The sequence below is a fragment of the Oryctolagus cuniculus genome, chromosome 16 (assembly GCF_964237555.1).
Source record: "Oryctolagus cuniculus chromosome 16, mOryCun1.1, whole genome shotgun sequence".
Taxonomy (NCBI): domain Eukaryota; kingdom Metazoa; phylum Chordata; class Mammalia; order Lagomorpha; family Leporidae; genus Oryctolagus; species Oryctolagus cuniculus.
The window spans coordinates 40,218,753-40,243,466 of record NC_091447.1 but is presented as its reverse complement, the minus strand read 5'-3'; the positions used below and the strand labels follow the sequence as shown (position 1 = coordinate 40,243,466).

The 24,714-nt window shown below is 42.8% G+C and overlaps 1 protein-coding gene across 4 annotated transcripts in view; it reads left to right on the top strand.

Annotated features, from left to right (window-relative positions):
* DYNC1I1 (dynein cytoplasmic 1 intermediate chain 1) overlaps nt 1-24,714 on the top strand; it is a 334,133-nt gene that overhangs the window by 200,373 nt on the left and 109,046 nt on the right. For all 4 annotated transcript variants that reach the window (XM_051852963.2, XM_051852961.2, XM_051852964.2 and 1 more), the window contains 4 exons: nt 1,697-1,786; nt 9,458-9,620; nt 11,772-11,871; nt 18,111-18,236. In XM_051852963.2, coding sequence (XP_051708923.1) covers nt 1,697-1,786; nt 9,458-9,620; nt 11,772-11,871; nt 18,111-18,236 — 479 coding nt within the window. The remainder of the gene's footprint in view (nt 1-1,696; nt 1,787-9,457; nt 9,621-11,771; nt 11,872-18,110; nt 18,237-24,714) is intronic.

Genomic DNA, 24,714 nt, shown 5'->3' with positions numbered 1-24,714 from the left:
CCAGAGAATTTTGAAATCCACCCATATGAGGGTCTTCAAGATGTTCATGAAAAATGTATCTTATGGAAAAAAACTATACAAGAACTTCAAAACTTTATACAAGATAAATTTACTTGTATCTTTTAATTCTATTTTTTATTAGGTGTCTGAATTTCCTTTGTAGATGTACAGAAAACTCTAGAAGGTTTAGAGCTGGATCCACTTTGCTGCAGATGCATGGGTTTTTGAAAATTGCCTGTACATCCACATCTTACTAAAAGAGGAGTCTCCCTCCAGCCGGTCCTCACTGGACGTTGGGTTAGGTCCTTGTATCAGGAAGGTGGCTTATGTTAAGGTGCATATTATGTTTAGGACTTTTGAAGAGGTTTTTAATATCTTCACATATAATATGTGTATAGTGGGGTTAGCAAGTAAAAAGATTTGTCTCCGTAATCTACGTGAAGGCATAGAGAATATTGTATTCCAATGAGAAGCCGCATTTATTAAAGGTGTAATATTTAAATTAAAATGTTGTACCTTATACCTCCCTATTTTTATATTTATCTTTCTTCTGCAAATCTTATCAGAACTTTTAGGATTGCTTTTCTGGCCATGTAGATTTATTTGAGCATTTAATAATGGATTTATAATGTATTCTGTAAGTAGTTGGTACTGAAATTTTGAGTTTCTAAATCTGAAGATTTACAGTGATGAGAACAGGACTGTCCATCAAGCTTAAGATCTTACAGAAAGTCTATAAATATTTGTTGAATGACTGTATGTGGTAGAGCAGAAGTGAAGTCATTTGTTTAAACTCCATTTGAACCAAAGAAATCAGTTACCTACTGTGAACATAATGCTACATTCAAAAACTGTGAAAGCAAATTTTAATTTTTAATATCATGTTATTTCCCATACGCTGGGTTTTCTTAGGACACCTGACTCTTTCCTAAATCTTTGCCATTGTGGCTGAGTTTTGCAAGTGCTCTATAATGAAAGGAGCCTCTCAAAAGCAGGATGAGAGGAGAGAGAGAATGTGCTTGTATTTGCATAGGGCAGGAGGGCACACTCCCATCTGGCAGAGTAGCTGACTGGGTCCATGTGTGAGTGCTCATTAAACTCACATTAATGCATGAGCTGCCCCAAATGTGTAAATGCCATTTCAGCTTGTTTGCTTTCTCCCAGACAACGGCATTGACTTTGGGGGGCTACCCCTTGTTGTTTACTTGCCAGTGGCATTTGACCTGGGGTCAGACCTGTATTTAACCCTTTTCTATAGGTCAAAACCAAATTAATTTGGTGAGAATTAAATTGGAAATGAGTCATCTGTACAGCAGGTGTCCCTGTGGAGAATGTGGGCCAGGTGGAAACATTTTAAGATCTGTGCCTGGGCCATCTCTGAAGAAGCTGCAGAGGTCAAGGAGGCAACTCCAAGGCACTGCACGTGGGGAGGGCCTGGGGTCGGATGTAGCAGGTGCCCACCCGGGGCACTTTTCTCAGCAGTGTGGGGAGCCTTTCAAAGAGGCCCCTTTTGGAGATAATTTATTCATAGATTCATGAATATCTATCTTGGGCATTCCTTGTGGACTGATTTACTTAGAAGTTGCCCTAAATGGTTGGAGCTGTAGCCTTTATCCCTACCTCCCACTGTCAACCAAAGGCTTTGATTTGAAGGGAAGAAAATATTGCAATTTTTTTTCATTTTTCTTTTCTCTAGAGGATGAAGAAGATGAGGAAATGGTGGAACCTAAAGTTGGCCACGACTCAGAACTGGAAAGTCAAGACCCAAAACAGGAGGTGAAGGAAGGTATGTTGGGGGAAATGCATTGAGCAATCATTTTATTAGTACTTTGTGTTCTTTTTACCAATGCAAAAGATGATAGAGGTAAGTAAAAATTGATTTTATGTCTTTTATATGAAAAGTTTTCTATCATTAGTCAATGTTTTACATTTAGCAATGCAATCTGTAACCTCCAAAGCAAGAATCATTGATTTCTCAACTGCTACAGCAAAGAAAATTCAAACCACTTGCAACTGCATAACAAATCCAATAAAATTCTTACTAAATAGTGATACAATGATACATGTTATCAACTGTCACATTATGTAGTTCGTTCCACCATATATCCTCATCATAGCAGCAAAGGGAAGTAGACATAATTATTTTATTAACACTGAAAAGTTTTTTTCATGGCATCTACATAGAAACGTTAACAGTGATCATTATTATTAACTGCACTATCAAAAGTTTTCTTCACAGCTCTGCCCATATAAGGAGGAACAGCTTCTTTCATGTTCCATTGGCTTTTTAAGGGCTTACCATATACTTGACCCTCTCCTAAGCATTCTACAGATATTTTCTACTCTTCTTAGAATCGATTTGAAGCTGATATTATTATTATCCCTACTTTGCCAACAGAGAACTAAGAAGAGAGAAGTTCAAGAACTTACCCAAGGACAAATAATTTTGAAGTACATGCATCAAGATTTAGAGTTGAATCCAAAGCCAGTACATGTCAACACAATGCCACCCTAATGACAGTTCCTTGCAAACCTAATTTTGTATTACTTTGGGAATCTCAGCCCACTGAGGTAGAGAATTTTGAAATTGTCATTCTTGCTGACAGATGAAGGATAACTGAGTGTAGATGAGAAAAAAAACTCTTCCTTAATTCCTAGAGTGTCCAAGTGTAGATTAATATAGCTCTAATTCAAAGCAATTTGATTTGTAAATGTTAAAGATGGCTGTGGCTCTGTCAGAGTATGTGGTATACAGCTGACACTGGGGACTGTAGTAGGAATGTGTGCATGTTGGTCACCCATACTGACTGCAATCCCTGTCTCTCGTGAGAAAAATTACTGTAGCCCCAATACCTATTGCAGATAACATCCATTTAGAGTTCAAGTTTTGCATGGATGTCACATGGAGTTAAATGAAGCCCTTTTCTTAATTGGTAAAGACTGTCTTATGATGAGGGACCTCGGAGGTGTGTGACTTGATTTGTTTTATGCAATCTCAGGAATGTATCCGCTGGTGCAGGGCAGCGAGGAAAAAGCACAGGCCCTAAAGCCAGGCAACCTAGAGTGGCGCCTTAGCTCTGCCATGGATTTGCTATGTGATCGCTTCTGAACAGCGTAGCTGGTGTGCCTCTGTGGGCTTCAGTTTGCTCATGGAGCACACAAACGTGTCTGCCCCTTGAAGGTTCCTTTTCCAACACTCAAATGGGCCAGTGTGGAAAGGTGTTTGGCACAAAGCACGTGCTGCATGATCATTTGCTCAATTTTCGTTAGCAGTCTTACCTTGCAGCGCCTGGGTCTACAACTGGGCCCTACCCCCGATGGGGTACCCTTGGGGTTTCTGTGCTGCGTGTTCCCACAGCTGTGACTTTGAAAGGGGAGCACGGTTGCCTGGGCCCCACAAGGCACGTCAGAATTTGTGGAAATAGCAAGAGAGATGCAAGAATCCCATGGAGGGTCCCTGTTCTCCTGGAGTGGGAACGAGGGCAGGAGGACAGTTCAGCAGTGTGACAGCAGCGTCCGCAGAGGGTAAGGGCCACGGTTCCCCGAGGGAGCCCAAGATGGAAGAGTCTTCACATTTCAACTTCTAGTAGAAACAGCTTTGTGCAAACAGCTGGCGAGTAGCCTGTTTTTCTCACAGGTGCAGCAAAGGACAAAGGAAGTCAGCTCCGATTGAAAGCCCTCTTTTGCCTTTTGCCAAACATCCTTTAAATATGCCAGGTGCTAAGGCGCTGGGGTGTTTCTGTGCGTCTCGGCCTGGATCCCCCCTCAGCCTCACCCTCAGCTCCAGTCTCCTAAGCGTCTTCCCTGGCAGAGGAAAGCATCCTCCTCCTTACGTTCTGGGCAAAAACACCCTCCAGTTGTAACCGTTGCTCGTGCTTCATGGAATTGATTAAAGCCCTGTGAAGTCAAAGAGGAATCTGAAAGAACATTTCCTGTGACTGCCGCACTGTGTGCCTTATTCTCCATTAATGGCTTTTCTGCAAATTAGCACATAATGGGTTAAAACCATGTTTATGTTGGCATCAAACCCTCTGGGTTTTTCTCTTTCTTTTTTTTTAAGCAAGACAGTATTTTGCAAACTTTTGAAAGAATCTCTAGCAGATCTCACCGTGGCGCCATTCACACGCCTGCATCATAGTTAGGGCTGTGTCAGCACTTCCATTAGGAACCCTGGGCCTCGGGGATTTATTACTCAGCCATAAAAGTTTGCTCTGGGCTGAAATTTGACATACACGGTTGCAAACCAGAGAGCACATTTTTGAGAAATCTGGCCCTTTTTTTGTCTTTTGGAATGAAGTTACAAACATGGTGAGGAGGAGACAGAAAAATCGGTGCTAACTTTTTACACTTTTGCCCAAGTGACATCGAAATGCATTAAAAAGTAAAGAAGTATAGCTTTGATGTATTACTGTTTTCACTCCCCCCCTGCCGCCCACAATTGCACAGGAAAAAAACAGCAGGTACATTTCAGCTTTTAATCAAATGGAGGAAATCTCTCTATGTCAGTGCTCCAGTGTCTTCGTCTTTAGAGATTCAGACACATCAGAATCAGAAACCCAACTCTTGTAAACACAAATTAACTCATAAACCTCACATTCACTTCAGAGAAAAACATTCTTTGTTGTTCGTTTGGTTTGGGTTTTCTTGCTGCTGTTTATCAACTGATTTCACTGTAAAATTCCCATGACAGCCACTGCCCTTATTTAATCTCATGTTTTTCCTGGCTATTTAGGTTTATTTTTTATCTTTTAGATATTCCAGAAAAATATTTCTACAAATCGTTTGATTTTGAAACTAAGGGATACCTCATTTGAAACAAGGCAAAGCATTCCTGTAGTAGATATTTTCAAAATAACTTTTAATCTAAGAATGAGGTAGCAAGATATTCAGTGTAAGTGGCAAACTTCCTTCTGCATATTGCACTCCTATAAAGGAAAAAATCTCCAGGCCCCAGATACCAAGATAGGTGCGTAGTCAGCAAAGAGAAACTAATGTACAGTCACGTTAATTATTTGAACAATAATTACAAAATTTAAAAGGGAATTCTAAGATAATATTTTTCATGTAGAAAACTAATATAGTTAAAGCATACTGTTTGAATAAAATTATAATAAATGGCACATATTCCTAAACCCTGAAAATGCCAAGATTAAAAACATAAGCTAGAGAATGTATTGGAAAATGCTATTACTGAAATTAAGGTGGTTAATTTCAATGAGAATGGATTTGTAAATATAAGAAAAATAAAGAAAAAGGGTAGTTTGATCCTAAAGAGATTTCCCTTTGCTTCTATTTTACTTATCCCTGCGATGCATCAAGTTACTTTTATGAACACAGTGATTTTTAGTTTTAAGATGTTTATGTTTCTGTACTTCTAGAAATTGTCAGAATTTGTACTTGAACTAAGGAGACAGTAATGACATACATTTCTGCTGGTTTCCCTTAATGAACCCTTGGATTAAGGGTAATGAATGAGATTAAAAACATGCACAATTTATAGAATACTGTATCAGTACAAAATTTTAGGCTTTATTTGCAATGTAAACTGTTTAGAATTCATACACAGCTAAATTAGAAATATTAATACACTTAATGGATAGTGATAAAATGTTTACTATGAAAAAAAGGGCAATAAGGAAAATCAAGAAAAAAATCAGATCAATTCCTTCTGAAAGATAAACTAAAAAGTATTTTCTTATGTTAAAAATATTTATATTGAAATACATAAATAACAAATAAAGGAAATTAGTAAAATTTATATTCGAGTTGAATACTGCAGGCCACAAATTCGTAGAATTACTCAGCCTTCTGAATGATGGATGTTATTGATCTGGTCCATTACGTTGTTATTCAAGCCAAATATAACTATTTAAGTAACTTTTAATAAACTTGAAAATTGTAGTCATCTGCATTGTTAGTGATACTTACATAATCTTTATTTTTATTTTTACTTCGAAGCACTCTGAATATGTGAAGTATTGTTATCTGTCAGATCTTGGCAGAAAGACTCCATGTGTTGTGTTGCAAAAAAACAAGCAAACAAACAAACAAAAAAAATTGTCACAGTGGTATTTTGTACTTACCTTATAAGAAAATAAATGTTACCAGTGCCAAGTTTTGTCCTCCTGTGCCTTTTGCTACTCAGTTATCCTTTTCCTTTTATGTCACGAACTTGTTAAGAAGTCCATTACGTTCCAGAAACAGATTTTTCAGGAAGAATTTGGGCTCTGTCCTGGAGTAAAACTCTCTGATTCTATTTGTGTGTGTGCCTGTACTTTGAACTTGGTAGGTCCCATTAGTCAACCAATTCTCTTTCCAGAAATCTGATTATTAATTATTAATCTGATCAATTAATTCTGCTGATGTTTTTATCTATCAATACACATGATGATTATAGTTCCTAGATGCTGTTATGATTTTATTATATTGTAGCAATACTTATCAATTTAAAAATTTCTAAGTATGTGAGGTCTTTAAAATCAAAAGTAACCCTTTAACTCCTAAGCTGAATATTATTTATGACTTTAAAAGTGCACATCCCATGCATGTGATTATTCTGTGCCCACAAATCATGCCATTTGATCCCTATTGGACATCAAAGCTTTTAATATAAAATATATCCTCTGTTTTGCTTCAGTAGCAATTTAATCTTGAACCCAATATTGTATTGTCAACCATGGTATCTGGAGAGGCTACTGCTTCACCCACCTGAACCTGGCCTCTGGAAGCATACTTTGATCAGCCATTTATGTTTCTCTAAGAGAAGAAGTTGTGTGTCTTGAAAGCTGAGATCAAAGTGACAATAAGCCTCAGGGAAGAAGAAATTACAGAAAATTACACAGATACCATTTTTTATTCAAGGTAATGGACCTGTACGGCAAGATGCAGGTGAAATAGAAGTGACTGGAAAAGATAAACAGAGACTAGAAAGACTTTCTTATATTAGTAAAAAGGAATAAAGGAGGAAAGTTCCTACTTCTTTGCTTAATTCCAGTGTCTCAAGTCTTCCTTTAACAGTGACCAAGACTTAGGGAGTTTTTTTTCTTCTTGTCCCATAGCACCCTTGTTTAGTGAACTTGACTTATTTTCCTAACAGTATTAACCCAAACAAAATGGACCAAATATGTTGTAGTTTCAGTTTTATTTCTTTTTTCATCCTTGACATTTGGCGATCTCATTGCATTCTTGAGAGTGGGACTTCAGATATCTCACGGAGTTTCAGAAAGCAGGCTAATAAATTACAGCATAATTACTGGTTGTTGAATTCCTCACTGTTTTTGCAGTACATTTATGTTTCCCCTTTAAAGCAGACTTAAAGTTTTGGCATCGTTACCCCCATTTTATAGGTAAAACTCCTCAAAGAGCTTCAATTAATTCATTAAAGAGTCAAAGCCAGCAAACGGCAGGTTGGTTTTGTAGAGTTCTTTGTGTTATCTTTGGCTTCTACCTGTACCAAGCCAAAGCCAAAGGCTACTCATTGCCCATTTCTTTTTCTTTTCTTAAATATTTATTTATTTATTTGGAAGGCAGAGTTACAGAGAGCCAGGGGCAGAAGCAGAGAAAGGAAAAGAGAGAGAGAGAGAGAGAGAGAACTTCCATCCACTGGTTTACTCCCCAAATAACCACAATGGCCAGAGCTGAGCTGATCCAAAGCCAGGAGCCAGAGCTTCTTCTAGGTCTCCCATATGGGTGCAGGGGCCCAAGGACTTGGGCTATCTTCTACTGCTTTCCTAGACCACAGCAGAGAGCTGGATCAGAAAAGGAGCAGCCAGGACTCGAACCAGCGCCCTATGGGATGCTGGTACTGCAGGCGGCAGCTTTACCTGCTATGCCACAGCAGCAGCCTCCTCATTGCCTATTTCACTATTTCTCAAACTAGTGCTGGGCAACACTGTGGCTAACATTTGTTGGGGGTTCTTGGAGCGCCCCGAAACACACATACATTAAGAGCTCTGGCAACGTAGGCAGCAAAGAATTTTCTCTCTGTATTTAGGGCTGCTGGAAACTATGGTGGGCTGTGTTGGGAGATTTCCGGCTGTGGTAGATGAATCATGTTTTGCCACCATAGTACCTGGAGAGCATTTCTTAAGGTGTGAACCAGTGACCAGAATCATTCTATTCTCTTGTTCAAATACGGATTCTCAAGTGCCTCCCGAGCCCATGTCTCGTGGTCTGGGGCCAAGAAAGGAAAGCTGGAAGGGAAAAGACATGAACATTAAAACTCTCAGTCCCCTGCAGTGGCTGTAGAAAGGCCCTTGAGAATTCCGATTTCTTAGGACAGGGGCTCCAGGGTGCTCTTAGTGAAATCACTTGACACTTCCATCAAGTGTTATGCTTCAGCTCACTGCCCCTAAGCTATTCTGACCTCTGGCCAGGGGGAATTGGTCCTGGTTGTGGCGATGGCCGTAGAAGTGTCTGGGAGACTGTGCGACCATGAGTGAGCGACGCCCCCAGGAACCCTGTGTCTGAATGTAGCACACGGCTTCCTCCTGTCGGTTTGTCATCTGCACTCACGAAAGGTTCATCCATCCAATGTTTGTTGGTGGCTCTCTCTACCCAAGAATTAAGCTCGAGTTCCCAGCAGCCCCAAAGCTTCGGCTGCCAGTTTCTGCCCTTGAAGACTTTCAGCCTGCGAGTGTCCCGGGTCCCTTGCCTATAGGTTTCTGAAAATCTGCTGGGAAGGAATCATTGTGTAACTGCAACAGGGCTCTGAGGTGCACTAAGTTTCAGGACCTGTAACACACAGCTCATTATTCCCTCTCCCTGGGTCTCAGTTTGCATCTTCAAATTTAGTTTGATAGCGCCAGAAAAGGAAGGCATAAAAATTGAGGGGCATTTTATATGAACATTTATTTGTGTTTTTGTATTTGTTTAAAAGTAGAAGATATCTTGGGTGAAAGTGGGTTGGGAAATACAGTCATTCAGCTTTTGAATGGAGACTATGCACTAACCAGTCAGCTTTACCAACTAACCACCTAAAACAAAATTAATTTACCCAGTAGAAAAGAGGAAAGGCACTATCTGGGTCATATAATATGTAGTTCCTACTTATTTAATACAGACAGCTTTATAATAGTGTCTAATATATGTATACATGTGTATTTATTATATATGTATATACTCATCTATTTTACCATATTTGAGCTGTTTTTCAAATTCAGTTGTGAAGAAAGCAACATTTAGATCCAATTGATAAACACACCAATGTATTTTCATTTGTAATCTTTTCTAACACTTCAAAATAATAATTAGGCCAGATATGAAATTTTTTGTGGAGACATTGCACAAATCTTGGGTGTGAATCTGCGAGTAATTAGAATCAGTCTAAACAATAGCTTGTTTCTCTGTCTCACCTCGCCTTTGATAAGCAGGCTTTTTCGAGAATTGGATTTCTCTTGCACAGTGTTAATTGACTCTTTTTTTTTTTTTTTGTCCTGACAATCTCTTCCATGAAAAGCCCCTCCCAGGGAACTGACAGAAGAAGAGAAACAGCAGATCCTTCACTCAGAGGAGTTTCTCATCTTTTTTGATCGGACAATACGGGTCATTGAGAGAGCTCTGGCTGAAGACGCTGACATCTTTTTTGACTACAGCGGTCGAGAGTTAGAGGAGAAAGATGGGTTAGTCTCTAGTGTGCATGTTTTAAAAAATGGTGTCATACGGTATGTGTTGATTGTAAATTTATCCATGTATTGACAAGACAAATCCCAAATCTAACAAATAAGAGGAGGAGGAAACTACAGGACTGGTTTTGCTGAACAGCGTTGAAGATGGGCTTCGGTTATCACTTCCAGCATAGTTTCCCTGTAGTTATCACGTGTTCCCGTGACAGGCTTGTGAACTTGATGTCTGGGGGAAAGGTCAGGAGACAGAGCCTGGCAGTCTTCCACATTGTCCTTAGTGCAATCGCTCTTATAAGCAGGCTTGTGTATGGGACCTTGATGTCTAAATAAACAGGAAGTTGAAGAAACTTAACATGAGACATGAGCAAAAGTAACTGATATGGAAGACATTGAAGACTGGAAAAGTTTTCTTCTTTTTGATTCAGTAAAAATTATGCTCACATACACACTTCAAAACTATCATGGAAAACAGAATTAAAAAAGTTTATCTTGGTTCAAAAAAAAATTGAAAGACATGCATAGTGTTTTCAAAATGTGCATGTCCATGAGCTTTTTGAAGACATCTTTTAAGCCTTTTGGCATAAGCAAGGGTACATTTACAGACAAACGAACTAACAAAACTTAAAAAGAGTGAGGGGCCCTGAATTGCTTTCTCTGTGACTGTCCTGTGTATCAGAGAAGGGATAGTATATCATTCTGGGGATCGTAGCAGACCCTTCGTGGGCCTCAGAAGACATAGACAGAGCCGTCTGGGAGCCACTGCTTTCTCCTAGTCAACAACAATATGGGAAGGTGGGATCACTTGCCCTTTTCATCAGACCTGATATTTTACTATTTTTAAAATTCAAATGTATTCATCTCCATATCATTGAGGATGCTCCAAGGAATATAAGAGTCTCTGAAAACAGTTTTAAAAGGGAGTTTGGCAAATGTTCTCAGCAGTTGGAAGCATCTTTAGACAAGTTTACAGAGACAAGAATATTTTGAATATACGAGTGATTTTTTTTTCTTTTAAAAAGCCACTACTCCATGGCTCAGATAATTCTGGGCCCCATTTTATCCTAAGTCAAGTACGTTCTGGCCAGGTATTATCCTGGGCTCCTTGCAGAACCTGAGTGCGTGTCCCTCTTGCCTGAATTGGTAGTGATGAAGCTGAGGAAGAATCGGGAGGGAAGAAAAGTTCCAACAGTTCAACTAATTAGAGCCCAAATAAATGTCGGAAGCTGGATCCCCCTAGGCTGGACAAGAGCTATGTGAGCTATGTGCATTTCTACTTTTAGTCTTGCAGAGCAAATACGATCAGGGTGAAGTTCTTATAAGAAAGCATCGGCCAGCGCCACGGCTCAATAGGCTAACCCTCCACCTGTGGCGCCGGCACACCTTCAGATCACCTGCCTTCAGATCAGTACGGTGTGCCGGCCACAGCGCACTGGCCGCGGTGGCCATTGGAGGGTGAACCAACGGCAAAGGAAGACCTTTCTCTCTCTCTCTCTCTCTCTCACTGTCCACTCTACCTGTCAAAAAAATAAAATAAAAAAAGTATCACAGCCAGTTGAATGTCAGCTGAGTAAACCTGGGCCAAAGTGCTATCCTTTAGCCCCACCTGAGGTTCGAACCCTTTGCAGGAGTGGTAAGGACGGGGAACACACCTGGTGCAGCCCCCTGCTCTTCATGTCTGTAACATGGTAGAAATGATCACTTACCACTTAGCAAGGAGGCAGCCACTGCAGCCAACCCAAATTTTCAGTAACTAGAAGCATGCCTCTTATTCCTGTCCTAAGGACAGGTGAGTGGTACTGATTCCAAAGAATGCCCTCGTGCATTGTACGCCCTTGCTAGCTAGGAGATTTCAAATAATTCCCGCTGCAGGCTAGAATCTGTTAGGAGGAGAGTGCTTCAGAAACAAACTTGACATTTTCTACCAGGCTTGGAATAACATGTGGGAAATTCTGGGCTATTTTAGAAAGAACTTTTCCCAAAGGAGAGCATCTCCATTTCATGTATTTATGACCAAAGTTGGCTGTCAAAGTGGATGTATTGAGTATTACGTCCCACACTTTGGTCGTCCCACTGTTTCAGTGTGACTGGAATGCAGACCAAGGCCATTCTGAAACATCATGTGTATCTCTTATGTGCAATCTCTCCCAGGGATGTTCAAGCTGGGGCCAACCTGTCTTTCAACCGCCAGTTCTACGATGAGCATTGGTCCAAGCATCGAGTGGTCACTTGCATGGACTGGTCTCTCCAGGTAAGAGCTACTGCTGGCATAGGACAAACTGGGTTTATGTTCTGATGGCATTTGTGTGAACAAATATGTGAGATTTCTTTCTTCACTTCGGATGTTTCCTAGCCTGCGAGTCTCTTTTCCATGCCTATTGGTTTTGTTTCTCATTTTGTTGTGGTTTCAGTTTAGATTCTCCACTTAGTTAAGCATATTTGAGTACCTATTATGTGCTCAGTACCAAACAAGGCGCCACACCGTTCTGCCCTTGGACTTGCTCTCGTTTGGGTCACCATTGATCTCCTGTCAACTTGCATGGATAGTCCTAAGCTTTTACCTGCCCTTAGCTGTCCTGGTGAATCAGTTTAATTGACTTCCCTGTACTTAAAGAAACAACTTCTTTTCCCTGAGTTTTCCTCTACTCTTCCTCCCAATGTGCTGTATGTGAGAGATCTCTTCCACTGTTGTGAGTTCAACCACAGCATAGGCAGCCTGTATGTAACTCTGCCCAATCACCCTCTTGAATTCCACTTTCTACATCAGACAGATTCACTCTGGTGTCCCACATCATCTCAAACCAACGGTCAACTCATCTTCATGTACCCCAAACCCTTTTCTCCCTACCACATTATCTTTATGTTAAAGGCGTCACAACATACCCAAGAACCCAAGGCAGATATTTCATCTCAACACTAGCGATTCCTCACCCTTATCTTCAGATCCAGCCTGTTACCAAGACTGTCCTTTTTCCCATGTCCACAGTCAGTATCTTACACCTGCACAGTTGTCAACCCTACTGTGCTTTCTACCCCCATGCTTGTCCATCTAGAGTTTTCCTTCAGTACCTCTACCCCAATAACCTTTCTAAAACATAGATCTGATTACTTCCCTGTATTAACAGACTTCACTGCCTATAGGAAAACCTAAGTTTTTCAGTGTGGCATTCAGACTGAAAGCAGGCAAATCTGCCAAGAGCTGATTTGATGAATGAGTTGACAAAATACTAAGCGCTTTGCCCAGCACTGGGCATCAAGTGATGTGCCAAGACATGCAGCCTAGTTGTGGTGAGGCCAGAATTTCAACCCAGGTGATCTAATCCCTGAACCCATGTTCTTGACCCTGTGCTATGTTCCTCCCTGCACCAACAATGACATGATAGCCAGGAGAGCAACAGGAATAATTAGTCTTGGGCAATTTTGCATAGCACAGTTTCTGCTGCCTTGTAGTCTGTGCTTTCATTGGGCTACTAGTCATAGCTGGCTTTTAATTTGCATCTCTTATATGCAGTGCACAGTGCCAGTTGCTCTGAAGGCTTTATCTTATCTCAGCCTTGTGCCAGTCCTATGAGGCAGCAATTATTGCCACTGCCATGTGTTAGCTGAAGTTCAGAGAAGCAAAGTAACTTGATAAAAGTCACTCGGCTGGGTTGTGGGAGAGCCTAAATATCTTCTCCTTCTGAGACACTTGTTCTTAACCACTCCCCCTCACAAAGGACTTCTTTTAACGCTGAGGGCAAGACAGCTCAAGATGCAGGATGATGGAGAGCGCATTGCAGGTGTTCTCTGAGTTCAGAGGAGGCTGGAATCTGTCTCTGGTCAGTGCTTCCCAGTAGACTGGGAGGAGAGAAGGTAGCCTTCCAGAGGGAGCCCTGAGGAGAGTGCCATCTAAGCCTGTTGGAACCCGAGAGAGCTGAAGCTGAGCATCACCCCCACAGCGGGGGGACTGTCAGCAGCCTCCAAGTGGGTTGGTGCATCCCCTTTCACTTACAGACAACAAGGTGTGCGCTGCCTGCTTGCCCAGGGAGCGTTTTCTGCTGGAGCCTGGGTGGTCTGCGAGCACAGCAGTCAGATCCTAGCCCGGGGCCACACTCAGCTCTGCTAGCTCACTCGCAGGAGCCTTATCTGACACATTCCCAAAGGCAACTGCACGGTGTTCCCAGGGCAGCTGACAAGGCTCCTGGAGGAGGCAGTGGACCCACGTCAGTGAGACAGCCCCTGCCCAGCCACAGCGTGCGGTGAGCCAGGCTGCTCATATGTTTGTTTCCACACAAGATCCTGAGTGATTTTTTAAGATGCATTTATGTATTTGAAAGAGTGAGAGAGAGATCTTTCATCTGCTGGTTCACTACCAAGATAACTGTAATGACCAGGGCTGGGGTAGGTCCAAGCCAGGAGCTTTATCCAGGTCTCCCTTGTGAGTGGCAGGGGTCCAGCACTTGGGCTAATCTTCTGTTGCTTTCCCCAAGCTGTTAACAGGGAGCTGGATCGGAAGTAGAGCAGCCAGGACTTGAACAGGCACCCATATGGCGTGTTGGCATCACAGTTGGCAGCTTTACGAGCTATGCCTCAACCGCTGCGGTCCTGTGTGATTTTTGTGCTGTGGGAAGTGAAACTGGAAAGGGCAGAGACTGTACATAGAAAGAGCACATTTATTTTCCCCATTTTGTGTAATCATCCCATTCATGCTGTGGGGAAGAGGTTTGCAATGCTGAAAAATGTATTTTCTAAAGGGTATATGAAAGAGGAATTAGACAACACAGTTCCTACAATCACATCACTTTTGTGGGATTCAGAGGCCCAAGTAACTCTCTACAGGGTTGAGCTATCATAGGTGCTTCTACAAGATTAGTCTGTGTAAAGATTACTTATATGCGCTCTAAATCACCTTAGGCCAGTTATCTAACTTCTGTTGGTTTAAGTTTCCTCCTCCATAAAATGATAATGGTCATTTCTACCTCATATGCGTCTTGTGAGTACTAAATGAGCTAATATACCTACAGGATTAAGAATTTTTAAATTATCTGATACATAAACAGTAGTTTTAAAATGCAACAGTAGTGAGAGCAGTAGCAGCAGTAATATTAGTAGTGTTGGCAGAACATAGCTCCTACTGCCTGTTATCCAGAGTGAAATCTAAAACCATTAGCCCTGAGCCCATTTCCAACCTTTTCCTCTTTTCTTACTCCTCACATAGCCTGCCTCTGGGCAGCACTGATGTCCCCTGAACTTGTTCTTCTCCATTCCATTAGTTGAGGAAACGTTGCCTCTGAGAAGATTAAGTAAAAAGGAGATTTATTGGAGTGCCACTGAGATGATGAGGGAATCCTTGGAAAAGATGGAGGATCAGAACTTGGGAGCAGTAGAAATCTGGGCAGCTTGGGGAACTCCATCCAAAGGATGTTGTACTTAGCCTAGCTCATGCACCAATCCAGAGTTTGTGTGTCTCCATTCAGACATGACAGCATCCATGTTGGAGAGGACGATTAGCTCAGCTTCATGAAGTATAAACCTTGAAATTAATGAATTATCCCTAAGAAGTCAGTTACCTCTGTATTGGGATAATCTCCAAAGAGGGAGAATCCTATGAATGGCATCGTTACCCAAGAGGCACCTTCTGCACTTGTCTTTGTATGTGGTCCATGCTGTCCTCTCTTCTCTCCTGGTAACCTTCTCACTTGAGGTCCAGCTCCAGTCTCATTTCTTCTTAGAGGTTCCTTTGCTGTCTCTCCCTGCCATACCCTGCCCTAACTGGGGTGGTTATGTTCTCCTCTGTGTTTCTACAGAACTTGGTTTACGCTTCCATCGTAGCATGTCTCATCGTCTGCTCTTACGTCTGTGTTGTGGCTATTCTTACACATGTCTTACCTCTTTCTATTTCCTGGTGAGTTCTTATAGGCAAGGGCACGTTATTGTGGACATTCTTGCCTCAATTTTACTTGACACAGGGCCTTATATATGTGTAGGGGCCACTTGTTGCATGCCACAGTGTGCAAGTAGGGACATGGCTTTGAAGCCAAGAGAATTCAAGTGGGATTCTCACTTCATCACGTGATAGCAACTTCATATGGAACAAGTTACTTATCCAGGGACTCTTGGCGTCCTCATCTGTAGAAACAAGTAAACTACTGCCTACTTTAGAAGACTGTGAGGACCAAATGAGCCAATCTATCACCCAGTTCAGTGTCTAGCACATAATGGGCATTTAAATATGTGGGTCCTTTCCTCCCCAGTAAATTTCAGTTACTTATAAAATAAACCAGACTTGAGGGCATATCTAGCAATTTCTGGGTAGAATGCCCCTAGGTTATCAACCTTGAAGCATCCAAACCTATGAGTAGTCAAATGAATATAAATTTTATAATTATATGTATTATCTTAAAATCATAATTCTAAGCAAAATTTAAGATTTAAATAATTTTTGGAGACTCTTTATTGGAGCCTAAGAAAATACAAGTAATTAGGCTCAAACGATGGCAAAAAGATATGCCAGAGGAGAGTTTGAAACCATAAAATCTTGTATGCGGTTACGATTTAAACCAGTACCTTTAGCCTTTGAGATCCTAGCTGTAGAAATTACACCAAAGGCATTTCACTGGCATTTTACTAAAACACTCCATTTTCTAAAGGAATTTTGAAGTCAAATCATTTCAAATACTTTCAAACAGAGAAAAGGAAAAGCTGAAAGTGGGTGCCACCGATGAGACCCAGATGTGATGCGGTGGGATGTTATTCCAGCCCCCTCTGGCTGCTCCCTGGCCCCTGTGGTAGTGGTGTTCATGTTTATAGAGTTGCCCGTTCACATGTGACATAGTTAAACTTCAGATGAGCAGTCTGGAGACTTCTGTGTTTATCTGGATGTTGGTCTCTTTGAATGGGCTCTGAATCAAAGGCCTTCCTTAATAGGCCTTTGATTCATCCGCTGAGGAGCGTTTTCTAATAAAGAGTGATGACTTCCCCTGGTGGCCACATACATGTGTAAAGTTGCATGCGTATACTGCCTCTGCACCACCAGCAAGTTGTTCTCTGCAGTTCTCTTAAGTCGAAGCAGCTGAAAGAATACAGTAAGCCACAGAGAAGATTTAGAGTCAGTTATTTTTGATGCAAAAACATTAATGTTCCAACTTTTAAGGGAAATTTCCTATTTAAATATATACATAGCACAGTGCAAAGAGACAATTATCTATAAGAGAGTGATATGATCTATAATCTTGGTGCTATTTTTAATGGGGCCGCCTTAGGAGAACCCCAGGAGTAATGACACTTTCATGAAATGGATTCTAACACCTTCTATGAGACTCGTCCTCAGTTTCTTTAACAACACCTAGAACAGAGTTCGTGTGGGGTGAGTGGGTATTTTTGAATACCAGGCCTCACTGTAGAATCGTCCTTTTTATGTTCCTGGTTGTGTTTCTTGCATTTAAGTTTTTAATTATTGGCATTGTTTAACACCAGAGGATTAAATATAAGTTTGTTTGTTTTTTGTTTTTTTACTGAGCACAGTCATTAAAGTAAAAAGCACAGAAATAATCCAAAAGATGTTGGCACAAGTTTATTTTATGCTAGGATTTACTAGATCTTAGATTCAGAGGTCAATAAAAGCTACTCCACTTTCAATCCAGCTCCCTGCTAATGGCTTGGGAGAGCAGTGGAAGATGGTCCAAGTGCTTGGGTCCCATCTTGTACCCATCTTGTACCCATGTGGGAGACCTGAATGAAGCTCCTGGCTTTGGTATGGCCCAGCTCTGCCTGTTGGGGCCATCTGGGGAGAGAAATAGCAGATGTAAGCTCTCTCTCTCTCTCTCTCTCTCAGTAACTCTGACTTTCAAAATAAATAAATAAATCTTATGGAAGGAAGGAAGAAAGAAAGGGAAAGAAAGAGTTGAGGAAGTAATAGAATGTAATACGTGAGGATTAAAGAGAGGCGGTCATTCAGGAGAATGTTAGTGCTAGATGCTCCAATAGGCAATGCTGGAAGAGCAGATTTTCTATGGAAAGTCAGGGATAACTCAAGCCTAGAAAGATAGATTGGAAAATTTCTAGAATATTAGAGCATTAGAGTAGATGTGATCATGCAGGGAGAATTTGTGTAGAGAGGGCAGCATATCCCTCTTGGAATACATCCCCCCTTGGAGACCCTGTAGGGACTAAAAAGAGTGATCAGGGAAGAAAATCAGGAGAGACAGATGTCATGGAAACCTTTAAATTATAGGAGAAAGAAGCAGGTAGGTGTTAGATGATACAGAAAGATCAAGCGGGGTTGGCTGTTTGGTAGGAGGCACGTGCACACAGAGCGTGGGAGCCAGGGACTAGATTATGGGGCAGGGCGGGGGCGGGGGGTGGCGTGGCCGCAAGCTGACATGAAGTATGCCTCACTGCAGACCAAGGTGCCACTGAAGGTATGCAGTGGTGCATGTGTGTGTAGGAACAGGAAAGTTTTCTTTGTGTTGTCATCCTAGCGTAATCCACCCTGTGACCTTTTCCATTTAGTACCCGGAGCTGATGGTCGCTTCTTACAACAACAATGAAGATGCGCCCCACGAACCAGATGGAGTGGCCTTGGTTTGGAACATGAAGTTTAAGAAAACCACCCCAGAGTATGTCTTCCACTGTCAGGTAGGAGTCAGCGTTGTAAAAATAGCCTACAGCTCCTGCTAGACCAAATATAGTTCATGCTGTATCGCTTCTACCTTGTGTTGAGAGGAAGAACTGAGTTTAAAAGTGGAATTGTTGACAGTTTTGGAAAATTCCCCCACAGTAACCTAATGTTTGGGGAAAGCAGCAACAGTCAGGAAGCCTGGTTGGGGAGTGTGTGTCATTTTCTTTCTATTTAAAACAGCCCAAATGAAGATGAGTTTATAAAGACCTCGCACTTAGGAAGAGTCGTGGTGTACCACTTCCTCTGCTTAGCGGCAGCATATGCTTGCCACCCACATGGACAGCCTCAAAGCACTGCCATTTCAAGTTCCCTTCTCCCTCTGAATGCACTTCAATGGATTTTGCCAGTTTGAGGTTTAAGGGTGCCCTATTGCTTTACAGATAATAATACTTCTGTAGCTGGTTTAGGGGAAGAATTATCACCAGTGCTTCTTGAATTGTTGAGAAACGTAGATGCTGTTTCTAGTTTGCCAGTGCAGAGATCATTTCAAACAGTTGGGACTGTTTCGCTCCTGTGCCTGCTGACATGCATCTCTGCTTCCGCTGACACGCTGCAGGCTGAAATCACGCTACGCTTGCACACACTCAGCTTGGCTCTGTTGCCACGACCCTGCCTAGATAATAGGCCTCGACACTGACCAACGCACCAACCCCTCTGTTCATTCCCCTGTCCTGTGATTATGCACAGGAAAATGGAAAGCAACCATTCCAGCTCAAAGTTTCAGTTCCTCAGCTATTGCAGTTCGGAGATACCGCGTGGCAGATTACCCCAAATACAGACACATCATTTAAAGAGGCTGGGCCAACCTGTTGACTTTGGGAGCTCAGTGCCATTTCCTATCTAGGAGCAGGGTATCTGTTTGAACTAAAATCTGTTTAGACTTTAGGACATTATCAGATATAGTTTGGGGAACAGGAGCTGCTGGAGTAAAAGTCTCAGTCTCAACCTGATTGAGGAGTCACTGACGCTGGCCATGTTTTTCTAATTTGCTATCTCAAAAACAACTTAACAAGAGATCTAGTCTGCATAGTAAATAAGCTTTATTTTCTGAACCTTTGAAATAAGAACAGTTTTTTCTTTTCCTTTTTTAAAAGATTATCAAGTTTGTCAGTCTGATATGCTCTTTCTGTAAACATAGAAGCACAAAATCCTAATTTGGTTCAGTTTTAAGAGGTTTGCTGAATTGCCAGGAAAATGCTATAAGGATTATGGGATAAGGAAAAGCACATTTTTGAAAAACAGTTCCTTGAAAGTACTTTGATATTACAGAAAGCCTAACTTTAATTTTAAAAATCTAAGCAGTAACACATTGTTTCAATCAGTGTGCATGATGTTTATCATTGTTTTTAAAGTTTTAATAATGTTAACTGACTAGAGGTACCCTATGGCAATCGCTGTTTGATAATGCACTTAATATTCACAATGTTACGTCGTAAAACAGTTAATAGGGAGTGTGGCAATGCTGAGGGAAGACGCAGATTCCAAAGGCCTTTGGAGTTCAGTAGAATTGTTTAATGACCTGTTTCATTGCATGGCAGTAGTTCATTCCGGTGTTCACTGCATAGGGCATCCCTCACGTCTTTTTGGTATCTTTGAGATCATTTGCTAAGATTTCACCAACAAGCATTTACTTAGAGTTTCCCCCTTAAATGACTCAATATATGTATTTTAGAAGAAAATACACTCCTGATTTAAAAAGTTAAAGGAAGCCAGACTACCGTGAATATACTAATGAGGTAGCCACACCAGAGTTGCCAGGAGATGCTGAATAAACCTCCATGTCCCCTGGATTTCTCCACTGTCTTAAACTTGAACTGGTGACAGAAATACGTGGGATTCTACCTAGCCTTCTCATTGGAAAAAAAAAAAAAACTGAGAATCCTAATGCTTTTAAACTTTAGGGTTGACCAAGAAACATGTGCCAAAGACCCTGCAGATTCTGGGGTTGTAGGTGTCAAATGAAAGTTAAACCATTTAACCGTGCATATGTTTAAGATGTTGAAAATCATGGTTGTGCTACTCCAGTATAAATGATGAATAATTCATATAAATACCCTTCCCATTAATCAAAGACATTTGAGAATATCATGATAATCCAAATTGCTGAATACCACTGGAAAACCTACTGTTAAATTCATTCTCTTAAAGTGACCAGACTCTGGGAGCTATAGAGGGAAGAGTGTGGAACCAGCTCTGGGAGGGAAAAAGGAAAAAAGCTTTGATCCTCTGCAGAAAAGAAGGAAAAGAAAAAAAAAATCAGCAGAGAAAAAGTAATTTTGGGGCCCTTCTGAGGATGCCTTGTCTATTAGCCAGGCTCTCTAGAGACAGAGTCAGTAGGAGACAGGTGAGTAACAGATATTCACAACAATTTCTACGTGTATCTGTATGTACTTGAGTGTTTGTGTAAATATATATGACTGTATGGGTACATGAGTGGATAGATATATGGAAATATATATGAAGAGAGAGTGATCACAATTTAAGAACTTGGCTCACGGCCGGGGTCGTGGCTCACTTGGTTAATCCTCCACCTGCGGCACTGGCATCCCATATAGGCACTGGGTTCTAGTCCCGGTTGCTCCTCTTCCAGTCCTGCTCTCTGGTGTGGCCCAAGAGGGCAGTGGAGGATGGCCAAGTGCATGGGCCCTGCACCCACATGGGAAACCAGGAAGAAGCACCTGGCTCCTGGCTTCGGATCAGCACAGTGCCAGCCATAGCAGCCATTAGGGGAGTGAACCAACGGAAGGAAGACCTGTCTCTCACTGTCTATAACTCTACCTGTCAAATAAAAAAAAAAAGAACTTGGCTCATGAGATAAGGGTGAGGCAGCAGGCTGAGGATTCATTAACAGGCGATGCTGCCTTCTTGAATCTGAAATCCGCAGGGCTGCACTGCAAGTTGGGGATTTCTGTTGCAGACAACCTTGGCTCTTCTTTGAGAAACTTCAGTCTTGGCTGCAGGCCCTCTGCTGATGGCTCAGCCTCACCCACATGATGGGGGATAATCTACTTTACTCCAAGTCTACGGACTTCACTGCAAATCATGATGGCAGGTGTTGTGGCACAGCTGATTAAGCCACAACTTGGGACACCTGCTGCCCATCTTGGGTCCTGGTTAACATCCTGACTACTCAGTACATGTGATCCAACTTCCTGCTAACTCGCATAGGAGGCAGCAGATGATGGCCCAAGTAATTACGTTCCTGCCATCCACGTGGGAGACGTGGATGGAGTCCCTGGCTCCCGGCTTCAGCCTGGCCTAGCCCTAGTGTTGCAGGCTTATTGGTATGAACCAACAGATGGAAGATATCTTTCTCTCCATATCTCCCTCTTTGTGTCACTCTTTCAAATAAATATTTTTTAAAAGTTAATCACATCCAAAAAATCCCTTCACACTAACATCTAGATTAGTATTTGACCGAACAACTGGGTGCCACAGGCCGCACCAAGTTGACACATAGCATAAACACTCTAGTTTACCTTCCCAGCAATCCAGAAAATCTGTATCTTTCACAACTCTTAAAATCCTGCCAATTGGCCGGCGCCACGGCTCACTAGGCTAATCCTCCGCCTTGTGGTGCTGGCACACCAGGTTCTAGTCCCGGTCGGGGTGCTGGATTCTGTCCCGGTTGCCCCTCTTCCAGGCCAGCTCTCTGTTGTGGCCAGGGAGTGCAGTGGAGGATGGCCCAAGTGCTTGGGCCCTGCACCCCATGGGAGACCAGGAGAAGCACCTGGCTCCTGCCTTCCGATCAGCGCCGTGCACCGGCCGCAGCGTGCTGGCCGCGGCGGCCATTGGAGGGTGAACCAATGGCAAAGGAAGACCTTTCTCTCTGTCTCTCTCTCTCTCTCTCTCTCACTGTCCACTCTGCCTGCCAGTTCCAGATCACTTTGGGCTACTAGGCAAGTACACCTGAAATGATTAACCTTCGATGGGAAGCTGTTAAATATCAAGGAAGAATGGCTTTCTTATCTGGTGGGAGAACACAAAGAATTTGATGTGGTGGGCAGTTTCTCTGATACTAACTGGACTGAAAATCAAGTCCTGGCCTCCGTGGTCATAAGCCCCTATTACTGCTGCTGCCTGAACTGGCTACGAAAAGTCACGAGGGGAAGGCAGGTGCAGTGAGCTGGGCTTGCATGCTGAAGCCCACGCCATACCTCGTGCTGCGTTGGTGGGTGCCACAGCCAGGTAACACCGTGCAGGTGTGTGGAGGGACGGTGGGGGGGCTCCGTAGAGAGCAAACGGAGCACATTGGGTGCGTAGCCTCAGCTGATCGTGGCAGTCACATGGGCGACTTTAAGAAAAGCTGCTGCTTGAGCTCTGGGGCTCCAGGTCTCATTTCTCTGGGGTCCAGCCTGGGTGTTTGGAAAGCTCCCAAGAGATGCGGTAAAAGCTGAACCCCACTGACTGTCGAGGGGAGATGAAGAAAGAGGATAACAGGTGAGACAACTGGTTGGCTTTGTTATCTGGAGGTGCAGGACTTTCATCCTCACCCCCTGCGATCCGCCTTTCGTCCTTGGCCCAGCCTGGAGCGGCGTGTCTTGCCTTTGTCATCCTGGTGCTATGCCTGACTGCGCTTGAAAAGTGCCCTAACCACTGCCCCTGCTGCTCCCCGCCCTGCCTCTTCCCTTTGTTTGCACCCCGCCTCCACGTCCGCGATTCTGTAGCTCAGGGAGTGCTGAGGTCCGTAGTGGAGGGGAGTGGTTAGGAGGTGCCGTGTTGTTCATCCAGGAACACGCTCAGGGTCCCCTGGAACAGGGTGCGGTGGCAATGCACAGCAGAGAGTGCTGCCGCTTTCTGCGTAGGTTCACGCCTTGGCACAGGTGATACCCACGAGGTTGGGATAAAAACAAGATAACATCAATAGCAGCCGAAAGGAAGCAACCATTGTGTTGAAGCTAAGTCATGCTGAGCTGCTGTGTCTCCCAGTCGGGCTCCTGGACAGTCCAGGAAATGACAGATGAACCGGTAGGTGGAGGTTAAGTGGAGTGCGAAGATAATAAAGGCCACCTGGTTACTGTGCAGGACAGTGTAACACCGCTAGTGATACTGACATTTGTCTATTTTATGTTTGCTCCACACTTCTGCCTTCATGAGCTCGTTGATCCTTAAAACAGGGAGGTAGAAAAGATATTTTTCTCCTTTTCCAGGTTAAAACTTTGAAAAGTTCAGGGTTTCCCAGCCAATGAGCAGTGAATCAAATCCTAGGACGTTCTGTCTTCTCTATCGTGCAGTCCACAGGCTGCCTTCTACAGGGATGGGAAAGCGTGGGGTTGGTAGCAAAGCTGTGCAGATGCTGCCAGGTGTGTTTTGGGCAGCCCGGCACTCGGCAAGCCATCGGTGAGACATGCCTTCTCCATGTGGCTGTCTTTCCCATCTCTGGCCCAAAGGGAAATTCAGAGAGCCCACAGAATGAAAAGACATAGGAGGAAAACAAACAAACAAAAAAAAGTCTTTCTGTGACCTATAACTTTTCTTCTACACCCTTGGTGATCTTTGGTGAATCTTGTTTACTACAACGGGTCTTTGCTCAACACTGATTGAAGTTTGTGTGTCCACATGGTCCTGTGATGTTCCAGTAATTTCAAAAGTAGATAACCAGTTACTTAGGAGGAAAGAGGACCAGGGATAGGGAGCAACGGGATGGACTGTGATGATTGTTCTCGTAGGATTTTAGAATAACTGCATTAAATGACCTATTTCTGGCTGATCTCTGATTCTTCCTATTTTTCCCAAGTGTATAAATGCAAGTAAATCCAATGACTCAAGAGCATGGTCCCAGGTGCTGGAATGCAAACATACAAGAAACATACCAACTTGGTATTGTTTTCAAAACCTTGCATAATCATACAAAGATTCCAGTGTGAAGGCTCACTTTTCTCTGTTGGGAAGAGCAAAGCCAAATGCTTTTCCTTTCGTGGGCAGTTTCGTGTCTTGACTACAGAATTTTCAGTGTGGGCCCTGGTCCGGCATGTTCTATTTTCATGTCAATAGAAGCTGTCTATACTTGGAAAAGATCGGTGGACTCCGCATAGAAACCAACCGCTCGGCCCCAGCACACAATCTGGCCACGTCCCTGCCGTCTTCTGTAGTGGCTTCTGCACACTGTCATTAGATTAAGAGTCTGACCACCCCACGCTGCTTATCCTGGTGTGGCCTCCCTCTTTTAAACAGAATGAATAGAATCAGGAATAGAGATCTTAGAATTATCTGCATTGAGGTAAGTGGCAATACTATATTTAGAGTTGAGGTTGCTCAGAGGTTTTTATTTTTGCTTCTACTTTTTCCTGCTTTGGTTTCCTTGTTGGCCTTCTCTTTTCAAGGATGTTCTGGAGCTGACCTGAGACCCTCGCTGTTTGGAGGGCAGAGCAGGGCGTGAAAGGGGGCAAATAACCTCCTTGGGGCTGACCCTGAACTCTCCGTTGCTTTTTTCTT